The sequence below is a fragment of the Aethalodelphis obliquidens genome, unplaced genomic scaffold, assembly GCF_003676395.1.
Source record: "Aethalodelphis obliquidens isolate GAN/ISIS:26980383/991018 unplaced genomic scaffold, ASM367639v1 scaffold21, whole genome shotgun sequence".
In the NCBI taxonomy this organism is placed as follows: Eukaryota; Metazoa; Chordata; class Mammalia; order Artiodactyla; family Delphinidae; genus Aethalodelphis; species Aethalodelphis obliquidens.
In genome coordinates this window covers 17,781,699-17,800,773 of record NW_020837965.1, presented here as the reverse complement: position 1 = coordinate 17,800,773, position 19,075 = coordinate 17,781,699, and the positions used below count along the sequence as shown (strand labels likewise).

The 19,075-nt window shown below is 38.8% G+C and overlaps 1 protein-coding gene across 3 annotated transcripts in view; it reads right to left on the bottom strand.

The window, feature by feature from the left end:
* UNC79 (unc-79 subunit of NALCN channel complex) overlaps nt 1–19,075 on the bottom strand; it is a 249,818-nt gene that overhangs the window by 99,309 nt on the left and 131,434 nt on the right. For all 3 annotated transcript variants that reach the window (XM_027120418.1, XM_027120421.1, XM_027120419.1), the window contains 8 exons: nt 18,394–18,517; nt 16,252–16,392; nt 13,824–14,045; nt 11,584–11,811; nt 7,414–7,555; nt 3,763–3,842; nt 3,530–3,678; nt 1,298–1,455 (listed from right to left, as the gene is read on the bottom strand). In XM_027120418.1, the coding sequence (XP_026976219.1) occupies nt 1,298–1,455; nt 3,530–3,678; nt 3,763–3,842; nt 7,414–7,555; nt 11,584–11,811; nt 13,824–14,045; nt 16,252–16,392; nt 18,394–18,517 (1,244 nt within the window). The remainder of the gene's footprint in view (nt 1–1,297; nt 1,456–3,529; nt 3,679–3,762; nt 3,843–7,413; nt 7,556–11,583; nt 11,812–13,823; nt 14,046–16,251; nt 16,393–18,393; nt 18,518–19,075) is intronic.

Sequence of the window (19,075 nt, the reverse complement as noted above, 5' to 3'; positions counted from 1 at the left end):
AAATGGAACCTTGAATAGAAGAGGATTTCAGATGGAGAGCACAGAATGGCCAACACATGGGTGAAGGGAAGCAGGAAGCAATGGAGAAATAGCAATGGTATATGTAGAAAGAAGAGTGGGAAATGAGGCTGCAAACACTTGCAGTTAGACCATGGAAAACTTTGAACACCAGTTTAAGGAGTCTGAACTTTATTCTCTGGGCACCGAAAACCCATTAAAATTTTTTGAGTAGAAAAGCAACATAATCGGAGCTGTGATTCAGAAGATTAATTTGGCAATAATCTAATCCTTAAATTGTAATGAAAGAGCATAGTTAAATATTTACCTGCCTTATTTGTATTCAAATGCCTATAAAATGTGGCCAATACTATGTAGACTTTTGCTAGAAGGTTTTACTCTAATTTCATACAACATTATGTGCTATCACATAAATAAACCAGCCCCTGGGATTCATGGGGCATTAAAAGCAGGAACTCTTTGAAGTGGTCAGTTATTAGGGAACTGAACTCAAAGTAGAGTAGTTAACTCACCTGATGGAAGTTCCATTTCTCTGCTAAATTTTTGAGACACTAAAATATATGAAACCATTCTGATAAGGCACAGGTTGGTATGCCAACCCTGCTTGCTGCCCCCTGAGAACGGGAGTACCAGCAGATTAGGGTGACAGTGAGACCAGCAGATGCAAGACTAAGACAGCACATCCCAATTCCTTCCTTACCATGTTCCTCTGGGAACTTGCCATTCTAAGCAGTAGGAATTATACCCATCACTTCACCAGATTTGGTCACTGATGCTCCAATGGCAAGAGTACAACAGCAGAGCTTCTCAAACTTCACTGAATTACCTGGAGAACTTGTTAGAAAATATAGACTTCTGGTCTCACCTCCTGAGATTCTGATTCAGTAGGTCTAGGATGAGGCCCCAAAATATGCATTTTTACCAAACATTCCCAGGTACTCAAATGCAAGTAACCTACTAGGTGACTACATAATTTATTATTCAAGCCAGGACCCATTTGAGAGTAAACAAGGGTGCAATTAATAAATACACCTGGACAACAGGCATAAACTAGGACTATCCCAGACAAAACTAGACATGGTCAACCTACCTAAGGACCACTCTGAAAAATTCTATTATCAAGGGCTCAACTAAGGAGAGCCATCAAAGAACACTAGCAAGCAGGACAATGCCTTCTAAAAAGAAGGGAGGGGAAAGGAGGGCCAAAAAGAGATGTCATGACTGGACATCTGGTTTACCTTGTGACCCAGAGAGAATTTTTAAGCTAATACAGAGGTACCTGCTTCAAACCTCATCTTCCAGTCTTTGCTGTTGAAATTGCCATTAATGATTGTCCAAAAGATGTCAGCACCATGAGGAAGTGACAAAGCGTGAAGAAGGAGAGGAACTGCCAATGAAGATAGCTGGGAGAATTCAGATTTGACGACTCTCCACAGGCTGGGGAATCAAGAGGAAGCAAAGTGGTTACAGTTATGACAATCTTTCTAGGAAAAGAATCTTATTATCTTAGTTTGTGGGAAGTATAGTTAACAGAGGGCTGGTAGGAATGCTTTTGGTGAAATTCCACTCATTCACAAGAGTATAACCCTTGGAAAACCGTTCCTATGCTCTTTTCCTATGTTAATTTTTTTAAAGAAATTACTTTTATGTGATAACATAGGAGAACACTACCAGTTAACAGTGCATTTTTAACATAAAAGTTAAAATTGTATTTTATAAATGAAGGTACATAATTGAACAATGACTGTTAAATAATAACTGATATCAGTTATGTTAAGATGATGGGGTGATAAGTGATTTTTTAAATTTTTCCTCTTATTCTAGCAAAGAACAACTCTTTCTCTATTAAGAACAGCCTCTCCACCAACTGGCAGGGCTGTCAATCAAGTTCCCCCACCTTCTCTATCCTAATAATGAACACAAAACCCAGGGTGATCAATGTCATGAAGAGTGATTAGTCCAGGGGTGGGCATGTGACCCAAGCATGAGAGCGCTAGCATCCTTTTTCCAGGTTTTGATATGCACTCTGAAATCTCAAGAATGAAGTGTAATGTCAATCTAGGGCTGCTAGCAACCCTCCCTCTCTCCCACCTCACAGGAACAGCCTGAGGAGAAGAAACCAGCACAGAGAGAACTAGGCTAAGTGATGGGGAGGGAGAAAGGGGCGAGGAAAGAGAGAGAGAAAAAAACAGAAGAAGAGAGAGGTATCCCTGGTAACATCTTATGAGTACCTGCCATTCTTAAAACCAGACTACTACTGGTCAAAAACATACCTTAGCAAGTTTAAGCTAAGTCCCTATCATTGCATGCCAGAATAGTGCTGACTATATATTTCTAGTAATAATGTTTTCAAAATTTTTATTCAATTATTTAAAGTATGCCTTTTATTTCTTTTTGTTTTGTTTTCTATTTGGCTCCAGAGTTAATATCAGAATCAAAACTATGTTTGACTTTAAAAACTTATAATGCAGCACTAAGAGAAAGAAGAAGTGACACATTATCTCCGTTTTACAGAGAACATATTGAGGTACATGTCACTAGAGAGCCTTGTTTTTGAGAAGACGTACTAAAGCTATGGAATGAAAAGGAGTAACTTTCAAACACTGTGTGCTTCATCTTAATAGTAGAAATCAGACAAATATAGATCTAATCCCAACCCTGCCATTAATTAGCTGTGTAACCAAGCATAAATTTCTTAACTTCTCTGAACTTTTGTTTCCTCCCAATGCTGGTTGTATTAAATGAAATGATATATAGTACTTATCACATGGTAGGTACTCAAAAAGCTTGAACTACTGTTATTGTGTGATGAAGGATGATGATGCTTCCAGAGCACAACAGTAGGTCTTATATAAGAAGAATGTCCAAACCATTGCCCTCATGAAGCCTGCAATTTAGTTGAAGGAGGCAAAGCATATATATATATACAGCACTAGTAGAAAACCGTCTCAGCGACAAAAAATTCTGGATTTGGCCAGTAACATGTAGCTCTCCCAGTTCTCTAAGGCAGTCTTGTTTGAAAAATGGAAGAGTGTCCCTTCCCCAAATCCCTACATTGTCCACCATGGCTTTTGTGTCAGGGTGGTACTTTGGGGGAAAAACCTGGGATACAAAGCCCAAAGGCTGAGGCAGAGATCCCACGGCATCAGCAATCCAAATGGCCTGGGTACATATTTGGTAGAGATCACTTTAATAACAACAAAAGTCAGCCCACCTAGAGTACACAATATTCTTAAGCCATCTAACAACTGAAAGGCATAAAATAATCCTTCTTTTGCCTTTTCTACTTCTAAAGTACCTAGCAAAGACAATTACTATTCTTCATATTGACATACTCAAAAATTAGACTACATAAAAGAAAGAAAAGAAGTCGAGCATAGTTCCCATAGGTAATTAGCCTGTGCTGGCTAAGAGAAATAACCCAATGAGTTGGTAAGTCTTATTCTAAAATTGATTTTCACAGATAAAAGCCTAAAATATGAACAAACAAAAAACTACTAGAAAGACATACCTTGCAATCAACATATGATCCTGAATATAGGCTAGAAATTGAGGATGATCTTTTCTAGCGCTGTATAAACACTCTCCGTGTAGACAGAGGATCTTCAGGCAATTAAGCATATTAAAAAGAATGTCTGGCTCTTCAAACTTGGCCATTTCCTAGGCAAAGAACCACAAGTTTACTGAGTTATCTAAAACGGCAATGCTACTAAATATAATATTCAAATATTTCAAAAAATATACCTGGAAAATGGTGTATATTAGTCTCAGCGTTACTGGAAGCTGCTGGTAGCAAAACTTTCTTTCAGTATCATTCTTTATTGCTGGGAAGAAATAATTACACAAAGGTTAGCATCACTCCTTCCCCTCACCGTTCATGAATTGATCAAGACCATAAAACAAAGAGGAGTAAACATAGAAATAGAATATATTAAAAAGTGTTCATGTAATGGGTTTATTTGTTCTCCAAGGTAGCATATATCCTTTCCACGATGCAAGTGCAGGAAACCTTCTAGATTTAGGATCCTCAGCTTCCACCTTCCACTGTGTATTCAGATGTCTTTGATTCCCTGAGGCAACCCCAGCCCAGCCTATGCTCCTGTGGACAGCTATTTCTGCTGATACCTGGAAGGGGCTTAGGGCCTGCCGAGGTTTGCCCTTCTAACTGAAAGGGAGATAAGCAGGTATTAAAGAGAGATATGCAACTTATATTAGCACCTAAGGAGGGATTTACCCCAGGACTCAAGTGTATACTCTTCACACATGCACAGGACCCCCATGTGCAAAAAGGGAGGCTTTTAAAGAAGTCAAGCATATTCAGATCAGAGCTACTCATGGTTTTATCTTCCTGTGAGGAGCTCTAAAAAGACCTTTGGGACATCCCCCGTGACAAAGTGGTTAAGAATCCACCTGCCGATGCAGGGGACACAGGTTTGATCCCTGGACCGGGAAGATCTCACATGCCGCGGAGCAGCTGAGCCCGTGAGCCACCACTACTGAGCTTACGTGCCACACCTACTGAGCCCACGTGCTGCAACTACTGAAGCCCAAGCACCTAGAGCCCGTGCTCCACAACAAGAGAAGCCACCGCAATGAGAAGCCCATGCATCACAACGAAGAGTAGCCCCTGCTCGCCGCAACTAGAGAAAGCCCGTGCGAGCAACAAAGACCCAAGGCAGCCAAAAATAGATAAATAAATAAATAAATAAATAAATTTATTTATTTATTTAAAATAAGTAAATAAATAAATAAAAAGACCTTTGCCTCTATAGTGGGTAGTGGTGGTATATTTTACATGAGGCATGCTAGAGAAAAGAATTCAAAAGTTAACCAGATATAGAAACTAACGTAAAATGTTTTCAAATCACCATTCTAAGTTTTGGCCATTCCTAGGATCATAGACAGTGAGAGTCAAACCCTCCTGGTGTATATACTAGTTTATTGGGGATCTTCCACCCCAATGTATTTTAAATACTTGTTATCAGCACTAAACTCCATTTGGTCTAGCATGAAAGAAACTTTTAACATTTTTAGTGGAGGACATCTCTGACTGCTATAAAGAATAGGCACCAGGCCACAAAATGCAGAAACAGGAAATACTCTAGAATGAGAGAGGGAAACCGCTGAACACGTGTCAGTAGAGCACCCATCTGTTCTCTGACAGAGGAGCTCAAGACCAACACCTGGAGACCCACAGAGCAGAAGCAGGGTCAGCATGCGTAGCAGCCAGGAAGGCCGGGCTTGGAAGAAAATTCCTCTTCCCTGAGGACACAAGTGATAACTGCGTCCTGTAAGACAGCAGAAAGTAAAAGAAGGAAAACAGACCAGAGGCTGTGACCAGAGCCTGAAGTAGTATTTGGGGGAGATGAATAGAGCAAGTGTTTAAATAAGTGGAGTTTACAACAATTAAGCAAAGGAAAGAGTAATTTATAAAAACAAATTGCTTCATTTTAACCATTGTTCAAATAAAATGTTACATATAAATTAAAATGGTAGTGAACTGATTTGTGTGCTATGTCAGGTTTAAAAATATATATTTACATCTAAAGAGTACAGGTTATTGGATCATAAGTGAAATCGTTGCTTCCCTTAGGCATCAATGCCTGATAGAAACATGGCCCTGGGATCTAGTCTCAACCCTGCCACTAACTAGTTGTACAATATTTGGGTTTCCAATTCCCAGTCCCCCGCCCCCAAATATGCCCAGAATCAGGGGTGAGCAGGTGGAACTCATTTCATTTTGTGTTTCAGCTCCTCAGATGACCCTGATGCTCTATTACAGTTTTGAAATCATGTTAAGCATAAAGCATAAATCAGGGCTTCCCTGGTGGCGCAGTGGTTGAGAGTCCGCCTGCCGATGCAGGGGACACGGGTTCGTGCCCTGGTCCAGGAAGATCCCACATGCCACAGAGCGGCTGGGCCCATGAGCCATGGCCGCTCAGCCTGTGCGTCCGGAGCCCGTGCTCCACAATGGGAGAGGCCACAACAGTGAGAGGCCCGCGTACCGCAAAAAAAAAAAAAAAAAAGCATAAATCAGGAATGAATAACTTGTGCTATATGACCATGGGCAAGTTGCTTAACCCATCTTGGATGTATTTTCCTCATCTACAAAGTGAGAAGGCTGACCTAGATCCGCAGGTTTCAAATTCCTTGCTATGGAATCCTCTGTTGAAAGAAAATCTTACTTAGAACTCCAACATAGGAAATAGCGCAAGTCAAAACACTCTGGTTGAAGCAGGGTGGGGAGCCTGGGTCTTTATCATTTGCCCACATGTTCTCACCAATTGCCACCCCAATTAAGGAAGGTCAAAAGGAAACAACACAGAGATTTACAACTCCAAGTACACACTCAATACCAATGACGTAGGTTATCTCAGGTGTTCCCTCATCTACGTTTCAATGGTTCTAAATAGTGTGAGGCAACATATACATCCTCAACTAACTAGTTACACAATCATGCTGAAGCAGTTAGTTTCCACCAAGCATTTCGTACTAATGATGTAGTTATCTTGGTCTGATAAGACACCCCGTGACTTGCAATGAGCCCCACAAAACAGTCACTTAATAATGTTTGCTGTCCACTGAAGAAATGATGGAAAGCTTCCCAAACTTTGGTCCTGGGGAGTAGGCTCCCCAGGGGTCAGGTATTCTAACAATTCAGGATAGTGGAAGCAAGAAGATAAAAATTCCGAGAGTGTCACAGTGCAGATCCAGAAACCAGGCTTTCTCAGAGGCACGTGGAGTCCCATCCTAAATTCCTGAAACTCCTTCAGAGTTTGAGGAGCTGGAGATGATTCCAGGCCTGCTTGCCATCTTGCTGGTCCCAATTCACCTACATAGAGCCTTTAAGCAAAGTAGAAAGAGGTCACCTCTCTTCCCAGCTCTCAGCAGAGCCAACTAGCCTTAGAGTACGACTTGTACAGCTATTCACGGTGAGGCCATCCAGGATTACAGCCAAGCCCCTGGGGCTCAGAAGCTGCACGAGCTCAACTTTGGTCACCTCTATCCAAAAACACTGTGCTTTGGCCAAATGCCCTGAGTGGCTTTCAAGAGTGTTGGCAGCCTCCACTTGGGCCCTTCAGCCTTGGTTCACAGCTACTTCTCCACAGAGAACATGATTCACTATATGTAGAGGTGATGCTTTCACGGACAGGGTAGGTTTTTATCAATAGCAAGAAATATGCTCAGTGACCTCTCTTCTGTGAGAAACACAACCTGGATCTGTTCACTTCATAATCCTGAGAGAAATGGTTCATGTGCACAAGTCTGTACTGAGGAACCCAAGTCTGAGCTTGCCCAAGCCGATGGTGATCTAAGAAATCCGGGTTCTGAGCCTTAGACCTGTGCAAACTGGGATGTGCACACCTCTCTCCCCATCAGCCAGAGTCCACCTACCAGCACGTTCCATGGGCTCGGTGCGATTGCCTGGGTTCTCCTCATGCTTAGTTGCTGGGTTCTCCTCGTCCTCACCTTCCGGGCCTATAATAAACTCTGGTCTGGAAAAAAGGAGGCTATCCTCAAGGCTGTCTGTGGGCTCCTGAAACAAATATGACAAGCAGCCAGATGAGCAGCCCTTTGGGGATGTAAAGAACGGTTCCACTTAGTTCAACAAAGATGGATGAGTGCCTGCTGTGTCCCAGGCCCTGTGCTGAGCCCCAGAGGGCAAACACAGGTGCCCCCATAGAGACTTGAGCTTATTGCCACAATGGTTAAAGGAAATTTGGATCAGCTGTTTTCTGAAATATTTTCATTCCCTTAAAATAAATATGGAAAAAATCTCAAAAACATTGTTAAATCTTCCTAGGCCTGCTTTCTCATCTCTGCTGTAATCCCTGTGAGCATGTCTCACTTGCCAGGTGATTCCAATCCATGCTCATTTTGTTTAATCACAGCACTTAATTAGCAGAGAATAATAAGGGGTTCACACCAGTATATTTAGATACAAATACTGGTTGCTGGGGGAAGTCAAATTTTTAGGAGCAAGAAATTTCTATAATATGTGAGTTAAAGAGAGCAAGGTATGGCAACCCAGGTGTCCATCAACAGATGAACAGATAGACAAAATGCATACAACAGCATATTATTCACCCTTGAAAAGGAAGGAAATTCTGACACATGCTACAACATGAATGGACTTTGAGGACATTATGCTAAGTGAAATAAGCCAGTCAAAAAAGGACAAATTTTCTTTTTTAACATCTTTATTGGAATATAACTGCTTTACAGTGTTGTGTCAGTTTCTGCTGTATAACAAAGTGAATCAGCTATATGCATATGTATATCCCCATATCCCCTCCCTCTTGCGTCTCTCTCCCACCTTCTCTATCCCACCCCTCTAGATGGACACATAGCACCGAGCTGATCTCCCTGTGCTATGTGGCTGCTTCCCACTAGCTATGATTTTACATTTAGTAGTGTATATATGTCCATGCCACTCTCTCATTTTGTCTCAGCTTACCCTTCCCCCTCCCCATGTCCTCAAGTCCATTCTCTACGTCTGCGTCTTTATTCCTGTCCTGCCGCTAGGTTCTTCAGAGCCTTTTTTTTTTTTTTTTAGATTCCACATATATGTGTTAGCATACGGTATTTGTTTATCGTTTTCTGTCTTACTTCACTCTGTATGACAGTCTCTAGTCCATCCACCTCACTACAAATAACTCAATTTCATTTCTTTTTATGGCTGAGTAATGTTCCATTGTATATATATATGTGCCACATCTTCTTTATCCATCCATCTGTCGATGGACACTTAGGTTGCTTCCATGTCCTGGCTATTGTAAATAGAGCTGCAATGAACATTGTGGTACATGACTCTTTTTGAATTATGGTTTTCTCAGGGTATATGCCCAGTAGTAGGATTGCTAGGTCATATAGTAGTTCTATTTTTAGTTAAAAAAGGACAAATATTGGATTATTCCACTTATATAAGGTATCTACAGGAGTCAAACTCATAGAAACAGAAAGTAAAATGGTGGTCTCCAGGGGTTAAGGGGAGGGAGAAATGGGCATTATTGTTTGATGGGTATAGAGTTTCCATTTTGCAAGACAAAAAGATTGGTTGCACAACAATGTGAATATACTTAACACTATATCTGTATGTCTATATATAGATATATAACAAGCTGAAAAATGGGTGAAAAAGAAGATTTAAAGAGAGAGAGAGAATGTACTAGGAATAGCTACCGTTTAAAATATCCATCTCTAGTTATCCTCCTATTCCAGTTTTATTCTCTCTTTCAACTCCCACCTTCAAATATCCTCTTCTAAAATCATCCTCTTTTAGGGGAAAGGTTGGGGGAGGGATAAATTAGGAGTTTGGGATTAACATATACACAGTACTATATATAAAATAGATAATCAACAACGACCTACTGTATAGCACAGGGAACTGTGCTCAATGATCTGTAATAACCTATATGGGACAAGAATCTGAAAAAGAATGGATATATGTATATGTATAACTGAATCACTTTGCTGTACACCTGAAACTAACACAGCATTGTAAATCAACTATACTCCAATATAAAATAAAAATTAAATTAAAAAAATTTTTACATAAATAAAATTTTAAAATATCCTCTTTAGCTAACACTTTAACCAGTAATTACTTTAACCAGTAATTTGAAGAATTACTTGATAGCCAGCTGAAAGCAAGAAGGAGGTAAAGATTGATGGGATACACGAAGGACACCAAGAAGAAAGAAACCAGTGCTAAAACGGTGTCTGGGAAGGTTCTGAAGAATATCTTTGCCAACTTTGCAGTTTTGCTGAGGCTGGCCCTGTTCCTTGGTCACCCATGAACAAGACACTAAATCAAATTATAAACTGAGTTTCATAAAATTCGATATGGCAAAAAATTTCCTGCTGCATACACACAGTTTTCTTCGGCATACACCCAATAACTCACGTATAATTTTCTGTAAATGGAAACATCATCAGCTCCCAAGCCAGAAAACATGGATTTGTCCTCAACTTTTCCATCGCTAAACGCTAACTAAACACCAAGTGCTGTTGATTCTCTTTCCTAAAAATCCGTCAGGTCCACACCTTCTCTTTATCACCACCATCATTGCTTTAGTTAAGGCTCCCCTGTTTCTCCCCTGAGTGACAGCATTACCTTCTGACTAGATACCTGTCCCTGGCCTCCAAATTCTCTAATCTCTCTCCTCCACTGGCAGAATTTCTCAAATTCATCAAATTATATCACCACCCTGATTAAAATTCTTCAGGATTCCCCCATTGTCGCCAAGACAAAATCCTTACCTCTTAGTTTGGCAGACAGAGCCCTTAATAAATGTGACTATAAAACTGAGTCTACCTTTTACTCCTTTGCCATCCTCCTCGCTGCTCTAGCAACGATGAACTACTTGTAGTTTCCTGAGTGTATCATCACCCCCTTTCCTCTGTATCATTTAAACAGAGAGTTTCCTGGGTCTCAGCAGTCCTTCTCTCCTATCACCTTCATCTCATTAACTCCACTCCTCCTTCAAATATGTGCTCAGCAGACATCTCCTACGGAAAGACCTTGCCTATCCCCATCACACCTCTAACCTAGATTCATCCTCTCTCTGTCCTCCCATAGCTATCTTGTTCATCTCTTTCTCACTATGATCATCGTGAGCATCTTAGGTTTTTCATTTACGTAAACGTCTTCCTGATTAGGCTCTAAGCTAGACGATGTTTTCGAACCATCTATTACTGTGACTGCTTTAGACTATATACCCAATGACGGTGTTAAAAGACTGTACTACAGGAATATTATGTTGTGGCAGGTAGGACTAATGAGTTACGTGGGCTGAAAGGTATTTAAAAACTGAAGAAACACTTTACTGCATATATACTATACATCTCCAAAGAATTTTTTAAAAGAAGTCGCTTTCTACCTAGACAAACATTAGGGGAAGAAAAAGAGAAGATGGTGAACACCGGCTCAAATGATTCAGGTTCATCTACCTATGATGCTCTGTGGGTATTTTGGTGATGTGTGTATCTTAGATGGAAAATAGGCTAAACAGGGAATAACTAATATATGGAGTAGATAATTCATGGCATATATTAGCTGTTCCCTATTTAAACAATTTTCTTAAAAAGCAGAAAATGAAATGAAAGCTTTATTGGTTGTTGATCAAGTCAATTGGTTTTATACACTGAGGTGACCAAGGAATTTTCAGTGTCCATATCCAATCTACTTACTCAATATTTGATGTCTATATTTTGTAGTATTCATTTTTATCTAAACTTTGTAATATAACTTTGTGATAAAAGTTATTTCAAGAACACCAGTAATGCTTTGTATTTATGAAAATTGTATGAACGGATATACTACAACCCTAACTCAAGACTCAAGAATTCTTACTCAAGAATTCTGTGTAATGTATCTCCATCTCACGTCTCTTTCCAGGAGCCTGAGTTAGCAGAAGGAACAGGGAAACTTTCTTTTAACGCAATCTCACATATAACCCAGCATGGAGCATAAGATAATACTGGAGGAAGACTCCATTACACCATCTACTGCAGTCTTTATTACCATTAGGCATGGATCATCTCATGTCTTCAACTGCTTACCACCAGCCGGCTTTCTTCTTTGGGAGCCAGTCTCTCCAGGAGCTCACAAGCAAGCTGATAGCAGAGAATACTAGACTGACATAAGTTACACTCAATTGCTTTTTCTTCCTTCTGGCAGGTGTGGGAGCCCCCCCAGGGGGCTTGGAAGACATTGTTTATAATGGAAATAATGTCCTTTGATAAGCTGTGCTCTAAGCCCATCGTGATCCCATCATCTTGTAACTCCATCTGAAAGATACCAAAAAAAAGCCAAAAAAAAAAAAAGAAGAAGAAGAAGGAGTTTGGTCCTTTTGTCCAATATTTCACTGGCACACTAACTGGGGACAATTTTCACTAACTGATGACAATATAAATTATTTAAAGATGATAAGGCTTACAGACCATGAGCATACATTACTTTCCATGGAATCTTCTAAAAAGAATATAAACACAATACGAAGTAATAGGAATTATTTTTTAAATCATGTAGGACATTTAAAAGAGAGTTCTTTTTTAAAGCCATCACTTTGTGAGATTTTACACATTTAAAAAATGCTGTTCCTCACCTAGTGTCCAGATCTTGGTTTCTAAATACCATTATCCACTAAAGGAACCAGGACTCCTTGGAGAAATGGCTGATTCCAGGGTTGGGGCTAGGAAAATATAAAATGAGCCTGGAACATTCTGTCATGTGAGACATTAAGGAAGTGTTCAAAGAATGATGGGAATATGTCAAAAGAACACAGAAGCCAGTTTGAAGAGACTGTCATTGGCCAAATGTGGGATGAAATGAGCCTCAAAATAAATAATCATAGTAACAGATTTTAGCCCACTGAACAAAAGAATCCATGACTACATTCGGGTATAAGTAGATTAAACAAATAAATATATAAATGGGAGAGGCAGGGAACCTGTTCCTTCAGTAGAATGCCAGCTAAAAAATTAAAAGAAATGATGGAATTAGAATATTATCATTTGGTAACCAACAGAGTAAAAACTGATTCAGGCATGACTCATCCATGGATACTAAAACTAGAAGGTGAAAGTCTGATGAAAAACAGGAAATCTGTCTTAAAGTAGCTCCCTACAAGTTAGTTATTAATTACAAAGGGGAAAATAGTGGCTTTGTAGTAGAGAAATCTGGCAGAAATCACCTTAACCAAGTTATTACCACCAGTAATGGGACATTATCATGTCATGTGCCCCCCGATATCATGCACTGAAAACAACATAACATCACATCTGTGGTATGACTGACAAAAATGCTTAACTCAAATTGATTCATAAGGAAACATCAGACAAACTCAAATTGAGAAGTATTCTATAAAGTAACTGGACTGTACTCTTCAGAAATGTCAAGAATATGAAAGATAAACAAAGATTAAAGAACTAATAAATCAGGACAAATCATTGTAATGAGTGATGCTGGATTGTGTCCTCAGTCAAAAATAACTTTTTACTTTTGCTATAAATATGGTATGATTATTATATCAATTTTTAAAATGAATAATTTCTGTAAGGTTTATAATAGATAATAATATTATAACAATATTAATTTCCTGATTTTGATAACTGTACTTGGCTATGTAAAAGTATGTCAGTTCTTAGAAAATATACTCTGAAGTATTTAAGGATAAAGGGATATCCTGTTTGCAATTTACTTTCAAATGGTTCATTAAAAAATTCTACAATTCATACATACACATAATTAAGAGAGAGAGAGGAGAAATAAATGTGGTAAATGTTGACATCTGGAGAATTTGGGGGAAAGTACTTGGGAATTTTTTGTACTATTCTTGCAACTTTTCTGTAAGTCTGAAATTATTTCAAAATAATAAGTTAAGAAAAAATGTTCTCCTGACCAAAGCCTTTTTTAAACTTTTCTTTTAAAATTAACTTCAAAAATAAATTTATATAATATATTAAAATCAGCCCATCACTATAGAGTTGTACCTTGCTCTTCCCCAGAACAGCATTACCCAGTTTGTTCACCAAATTTGTTCAACAGAATGAATTCTAATGATGCTAGGGTGTTTCTAAAATTCATATCCATTCTCATGTGTCAACATCATTGAAGTTATCCATACGTATAGTATTTTTCAGACTCCTTAGGAAATCCCCATAGAAGTTTGTGAAATGTCTTGAGCGATGCTGCATCATTTCAGTAAGTGTGAAGATGCCCAACACACAGAAAGAATCACTATACAATGCTTTCCCTCATTCTTCACCTCTGAACTAAAGGAAGTTCATGCTTCAGCTACCTGCTTCAGGAGAAGATCAAACATGAGGATGAAACAATTTAGATTCATTTCATCATCTTCACAATCAAAGTCAATAGTCCTTCCTCCTTGATGTCCAAAATTCTTGAAAGGACTACGAAATGGGCTACGCATAGGACTCCGAAATGGACTCTGAAAAGGACTATGAAATGGACTCAGCATATTGTGCTGAACTCGTCGACCAGGATCAGAGGCAACACTCACCTAGAAGAAAAAACATTAACACACATAAGTGAACTCACAGGAGCTCAAATGGCTGTACAAAATATTTGAGGACTCTGTGTAAGGTATTTCCAGCTGTCACACTGATTTCCTTCCTTAGCCAATGGCATTAGTACCTCCAAATCCTATGAATCTTCTCAAAACATAAAAATAAGAAATAAAATATCTAAACTTTCTAATTGTCAGGTGAATGAAACATAAGTACCCTGAAGAATGAAGGCAGCTCTCTTTGCCATTATATTTTTCATTCCGTAAAACATTTCCAATTAAACTAAACTGTCTACATCTACTTAAAACCATAACCTGAAAAATGATAACTTACAGGCATCGCAAGATCACTTTTAAAATCATTAGCACAGAATCTCAGATTGACATGACTGGTTAAAGAAAAATGGTCTCTGGGTATAATAAGTATTAAACTGTCATGAAAAAACAATATATGTCAAGCCTGGTGTACTGTTTATTCTCCATTTGCCAACCCAATCCTTCCCCCCCAGAAGGCCCTCACTGCCCTTTTCTGCCCTGTTCTATGCCCAAGGATGCCCAGGACTGAGTCTCTCCTGGCCCTCTTGCTGGCTGGCTTCCAGTTGGGTTCAGTTAATGAGAGGCACCAGTGGAAGACCTGAAGCTGAAGGAGCGAGAAGTAGGAGTTATTTCTTCCCACTTCCTGCCTCCTTTGATGCTACATCTTTGGCAGTATCTCCACCCTCTATAGTTCCTCTAGCCAGCCTTTCCTTATAATTTCAGCTCCCAAAAGGCCCAGGAACATTTTCCCTTGCTCCTTCAGCCCTAGGGGTATAAAGGCTTCCTAGTGAACTACTGCTGGCCCCTGGGTGCCTCACCAACTCCATCGCTCCCTTAACCTTTCCCATAACTCTATAGGCAGAGTATCCATTAAAATCTCTTCATTTGAACCATCCAGGATAAATTCTGTAGCAGGACGCTGACTGACATACCTGTACATCATTCTGAAATCATCTTTTTTCTCTTTAAGATCTCTCTAATGATCAGAAATCTCCTTGAACACCATATTTAAAATAAAAAAGAAGAGTACCCCCATTAAGAATCAGAATACCTGGATAATGATAGCATTATCTATGGCAAATCACTTCAGTTCACTGAACCTCAGGTTAAGTAGTTGTAAAATGAGGCTCATGAGCTCTTCCCAACTGCCTCACACAATCCTGTGATGTCATTAAGTGTGAATACGTTACACAGTATAAAGTGCTAATAGTGTCCTGTAATATTAAAGATTACTGAACAAATCAATAAAATATAAATGTTTGGCAGCTGGCTCCTATGAGGCAGATGAGGAAAGAAGTAATGATTTTTTAAAAAGAAAGCACTGAATACAAACTATGATCCCATGATCATGTTATATTCTCATTTTCTAATCCCTAGAGAGCAGGTAGCATGACTGGGGGCCTGCAGCATACAGCCGGGAAAATGTTATGGAGAGGATTGGCACGGAGACAGGTGAGAACAGTCCCTGCCTTGGAGACGTTGATGAGAGTCAACCTCTCCAAAACTGATCATGGTCTGGGAACGTCAGAACGACAGCAGAAACTTTATCAGGTCCTCCATAGAAAAATTATCACAGATGTCCAATAGTTCTTGTACACTGTAGACCACACTATATTTTCTCATCCTCAAAGGTACAAAGGGGTCAATAAGATGGGCTCAGTTAGTTTACAGTGACAACATCACTCACAATCACCCCTAGTTGATCATCTTTTCCCCAAACACAGTAGGGAAAAACAAAGAGCAAGCAAACAAAAATATCCAAACTGCTCATTCCCAAAGTGAAGCAGTGATCTGCCCACTAGCTGGTAAAGAATTCTTATTCACCAGAAAACAAAACAAAACAAAATTGGATAGTACCCCAAAAGCTCAAGCTACTCTTTTTGGTTTATCGAGGATGAAAGGTAGCTAGCAGAGATGTGTAGGAGAAAAACTCAAAGGAAAATGAAAACTCAATAACTTACTGATTACAGACTATACCAAACATGTCTTAGAACAGCGTTTTCTGTTATTTAATGTGCTTAAAAGGTTAACAGAGTGAGTGGGATAGGATGAAGAAAGCATTTTCAGAGCAGTTTATGAGGATGTGACTTTAAGGCCCACTATAATTGACAAGAGTTTTCAAAATCTTAACAAGTAGGACAAAAACAATTGTGGCAATAATTACCCTTCGAGCTGCAAGGTTCCCTGCCAGTTCACTGACTCTTGATTTTCTTTGATTTGCCAGTTCTTTAACAGAATTAACTCCATCAGAAAACATACTGATTAATAGTTGAAGTGGAACCATGATGTCTAACTCTGATAATACCTGGGGAAAAAAGGCATATGTCCCCCAAAATATAAACATTAAAATTCAAAAAAACTATGTTTAACATTTTTCCCTAAGGTGACCTATTGAACATAAGGACATTTAGCCTCACACATATTCTATCTGCGGTCATCCTCAATTATTCATGCTAAAAAATTCAAAGCTATCATTGAACATTCCCACTCCTCCACTCCCCACACCCGATAAATCACCATGTTCTTTCTATTAAAACTTCTAAGTATCTCCTGATGCTGTCCCCTCCTCTCCATACCACTGCTGTTGCCTTAGTTCATCACTTTTCTCCTGAACTAGTATAATCTGCGAGCAATCTTCCTCCAATCCTTCCCCACTCTGACCTGAATGCCCCATCCGACCTTGCTCTCTGGTGCAAGCTCAGGTACCCTTCTGTCAAAATCATGTTACTTTATCTGTAATGAATTTTCTAGAAATAGATGCCTCCTGCCTTCAGACAGAATTAATCCATCTGTCTTCTCCGCTTTCTTAAAACTTTGTACATACCTTTATTAGAGCAATTATCACTTTTTATTATATTTGATTATTTGATACTATCTCCCCACTGTGAGTTCCTTGAAAAAAGGAAGTATGAGGAAAGGATCATTTCTTATCCCATTTTTATCCTACTGCCTACTACTGTGCCTCGTACATAGGAGCTCTATAAATGTTTCTATAATTAATTAATAAATGAGTCAAGCCAATCACTATATTGTTCACTCTATTCCCCAAATGGTTAGACCAGAGGTTTAAAACCTCCTTCAACTACAGAGTGCTTTGAAGCACTCTGTCTTCAAAGCAAAATTGTGTCAAAGCCCAGTCTGTAAAACATATAAGCTGTAATTGCTCTAGCTATGGAGAACCTCTATGCTCTGGAGGTTTACAGGCCTGTCTGCTCACCTCCAGATGGCACAGCTAAAGGGTGTATAACTGAATAACGGAGGCGCTATCTAGCCATCTGTAGAAGGATGGGCTTTGCTAAAATGGAAATTATCTTATGCAAGTCTACTTGGGGATGAAAAGTTAAAATTCTGAGTCCCAAAAGTGACTTTTTTTTTTAAATCCCTTTACTACTTGTCAGTTATGAAAAATATTATTCTTTAGTTTACAACCCAGAAAGGCATCTCCAGAACTTGAAAAGCCTTTGGGATCACATCCTTCCATGATACAGAAATGTATCTGCATCCATAGCTAATCTAAATATTGACTCTGTCCTCCTTTTCTGAAATTGTCCAAATTTTATAACAGGAATTCAACTCAATTTAATACATTTTTAAGAATGTACACTAAATAATAAAGTATGTGCCAGATGCTGAGAGGAAAGGATGAGGGAATTATAAATTCAAAAATGAAAAAGACCTGGACCCTGCACTCCAGGCATTTGTAATCAGGAAAGGAGATAAAAGTTAACTATAATATTAAACAGAAATAGAGTTTACACAGAGAACCTATATGAATACTGGGGGAAGGAATAATGAACTCTAATGGGAAGATAAGGGTGTGACATAGGAGAAAACTTCATAGATAATTTTGGAGCTGAATTTTAAAGAATAAGCTAGAGTTCACATATGGAGACAGGAAATGAAATCATTCCAGGCTGAGGGAATAGCATGAACTACTCCCTAAATCAGTAACTTTCAACCTTTCCAAGTAAAGGACCTATTTAATATCAAAAAATTTATCAGAATCCCACAAGACAGCTATTACACTTTTAGTATCTATTGATAGAAAAAATATAAGAACCAAAAGCTACTATGAATTCAGTAATAGTATTGCACAAATTTGTATTTTATTAACCACAACTATAGCTAATATATTTGAAATATAGCTATTTGTCTATGCATATGAGTTACTAGTCTACAGATAGTCCTGAGCAAACATACGTGTTTAAGGATTCTTTGCAATAACTCTCTGCCCCTCTACCCAAGGAGCTAAAGTTCATAGGCTAAAAACTATTGCCCAAAATGATCAAAAGTATCATTTACTTACATGAAGCCACAGTAAAGCTTGTTCCTGCACAGAGGAAGGGTATCCTGTGAACCGACAACTAATAAAGCCAAACATCTCTTCCATTGAAAAAGGTAGAGGACAAAGCTCAATGTCAAACATTTTGCTGAAAAGCAGAGCAACAAAAGTAAATGACCAGTGGGCATATAGTAGGGTCTACTGTTGCATTTCCATCTATATCTTATTTGGGGAGCCAAACAGTTTAGTCTGTGTTCTGAACTATTAGCATGTTTCATTTTACTGAAAAAGCTTATGTCGTTGGAATAGATATAAATAATTCATACAGTTGTTAATAACATTGGGGTTCATACTCATATCAGGTTTAACAGAAGGAATTGCACTTCTAGGGAATTGCTCCCCAGCATCTAAAAACACTGTCCCTTTGTACTTCTCCCACTTTATCCAAATCATAATTACATTTGAAAATAAACAATATGGTGTATCTTTTTATTATCCCATAAGAATGAAATCCTTTCTGAACAATTACAAATCATCTTAGCACAATTTATAGCAACTATTTCATTTTGAACCTTCCAATTTTTCTGTAGGATCATGTAAAAGTAAATAAGGTTATATAAAATGCTTATCACAGTGCCTGGCACACAGTACATGCTCGATAAATGTTAAACATCATAATTAACGGTGACTTCATTAAACTACTTAC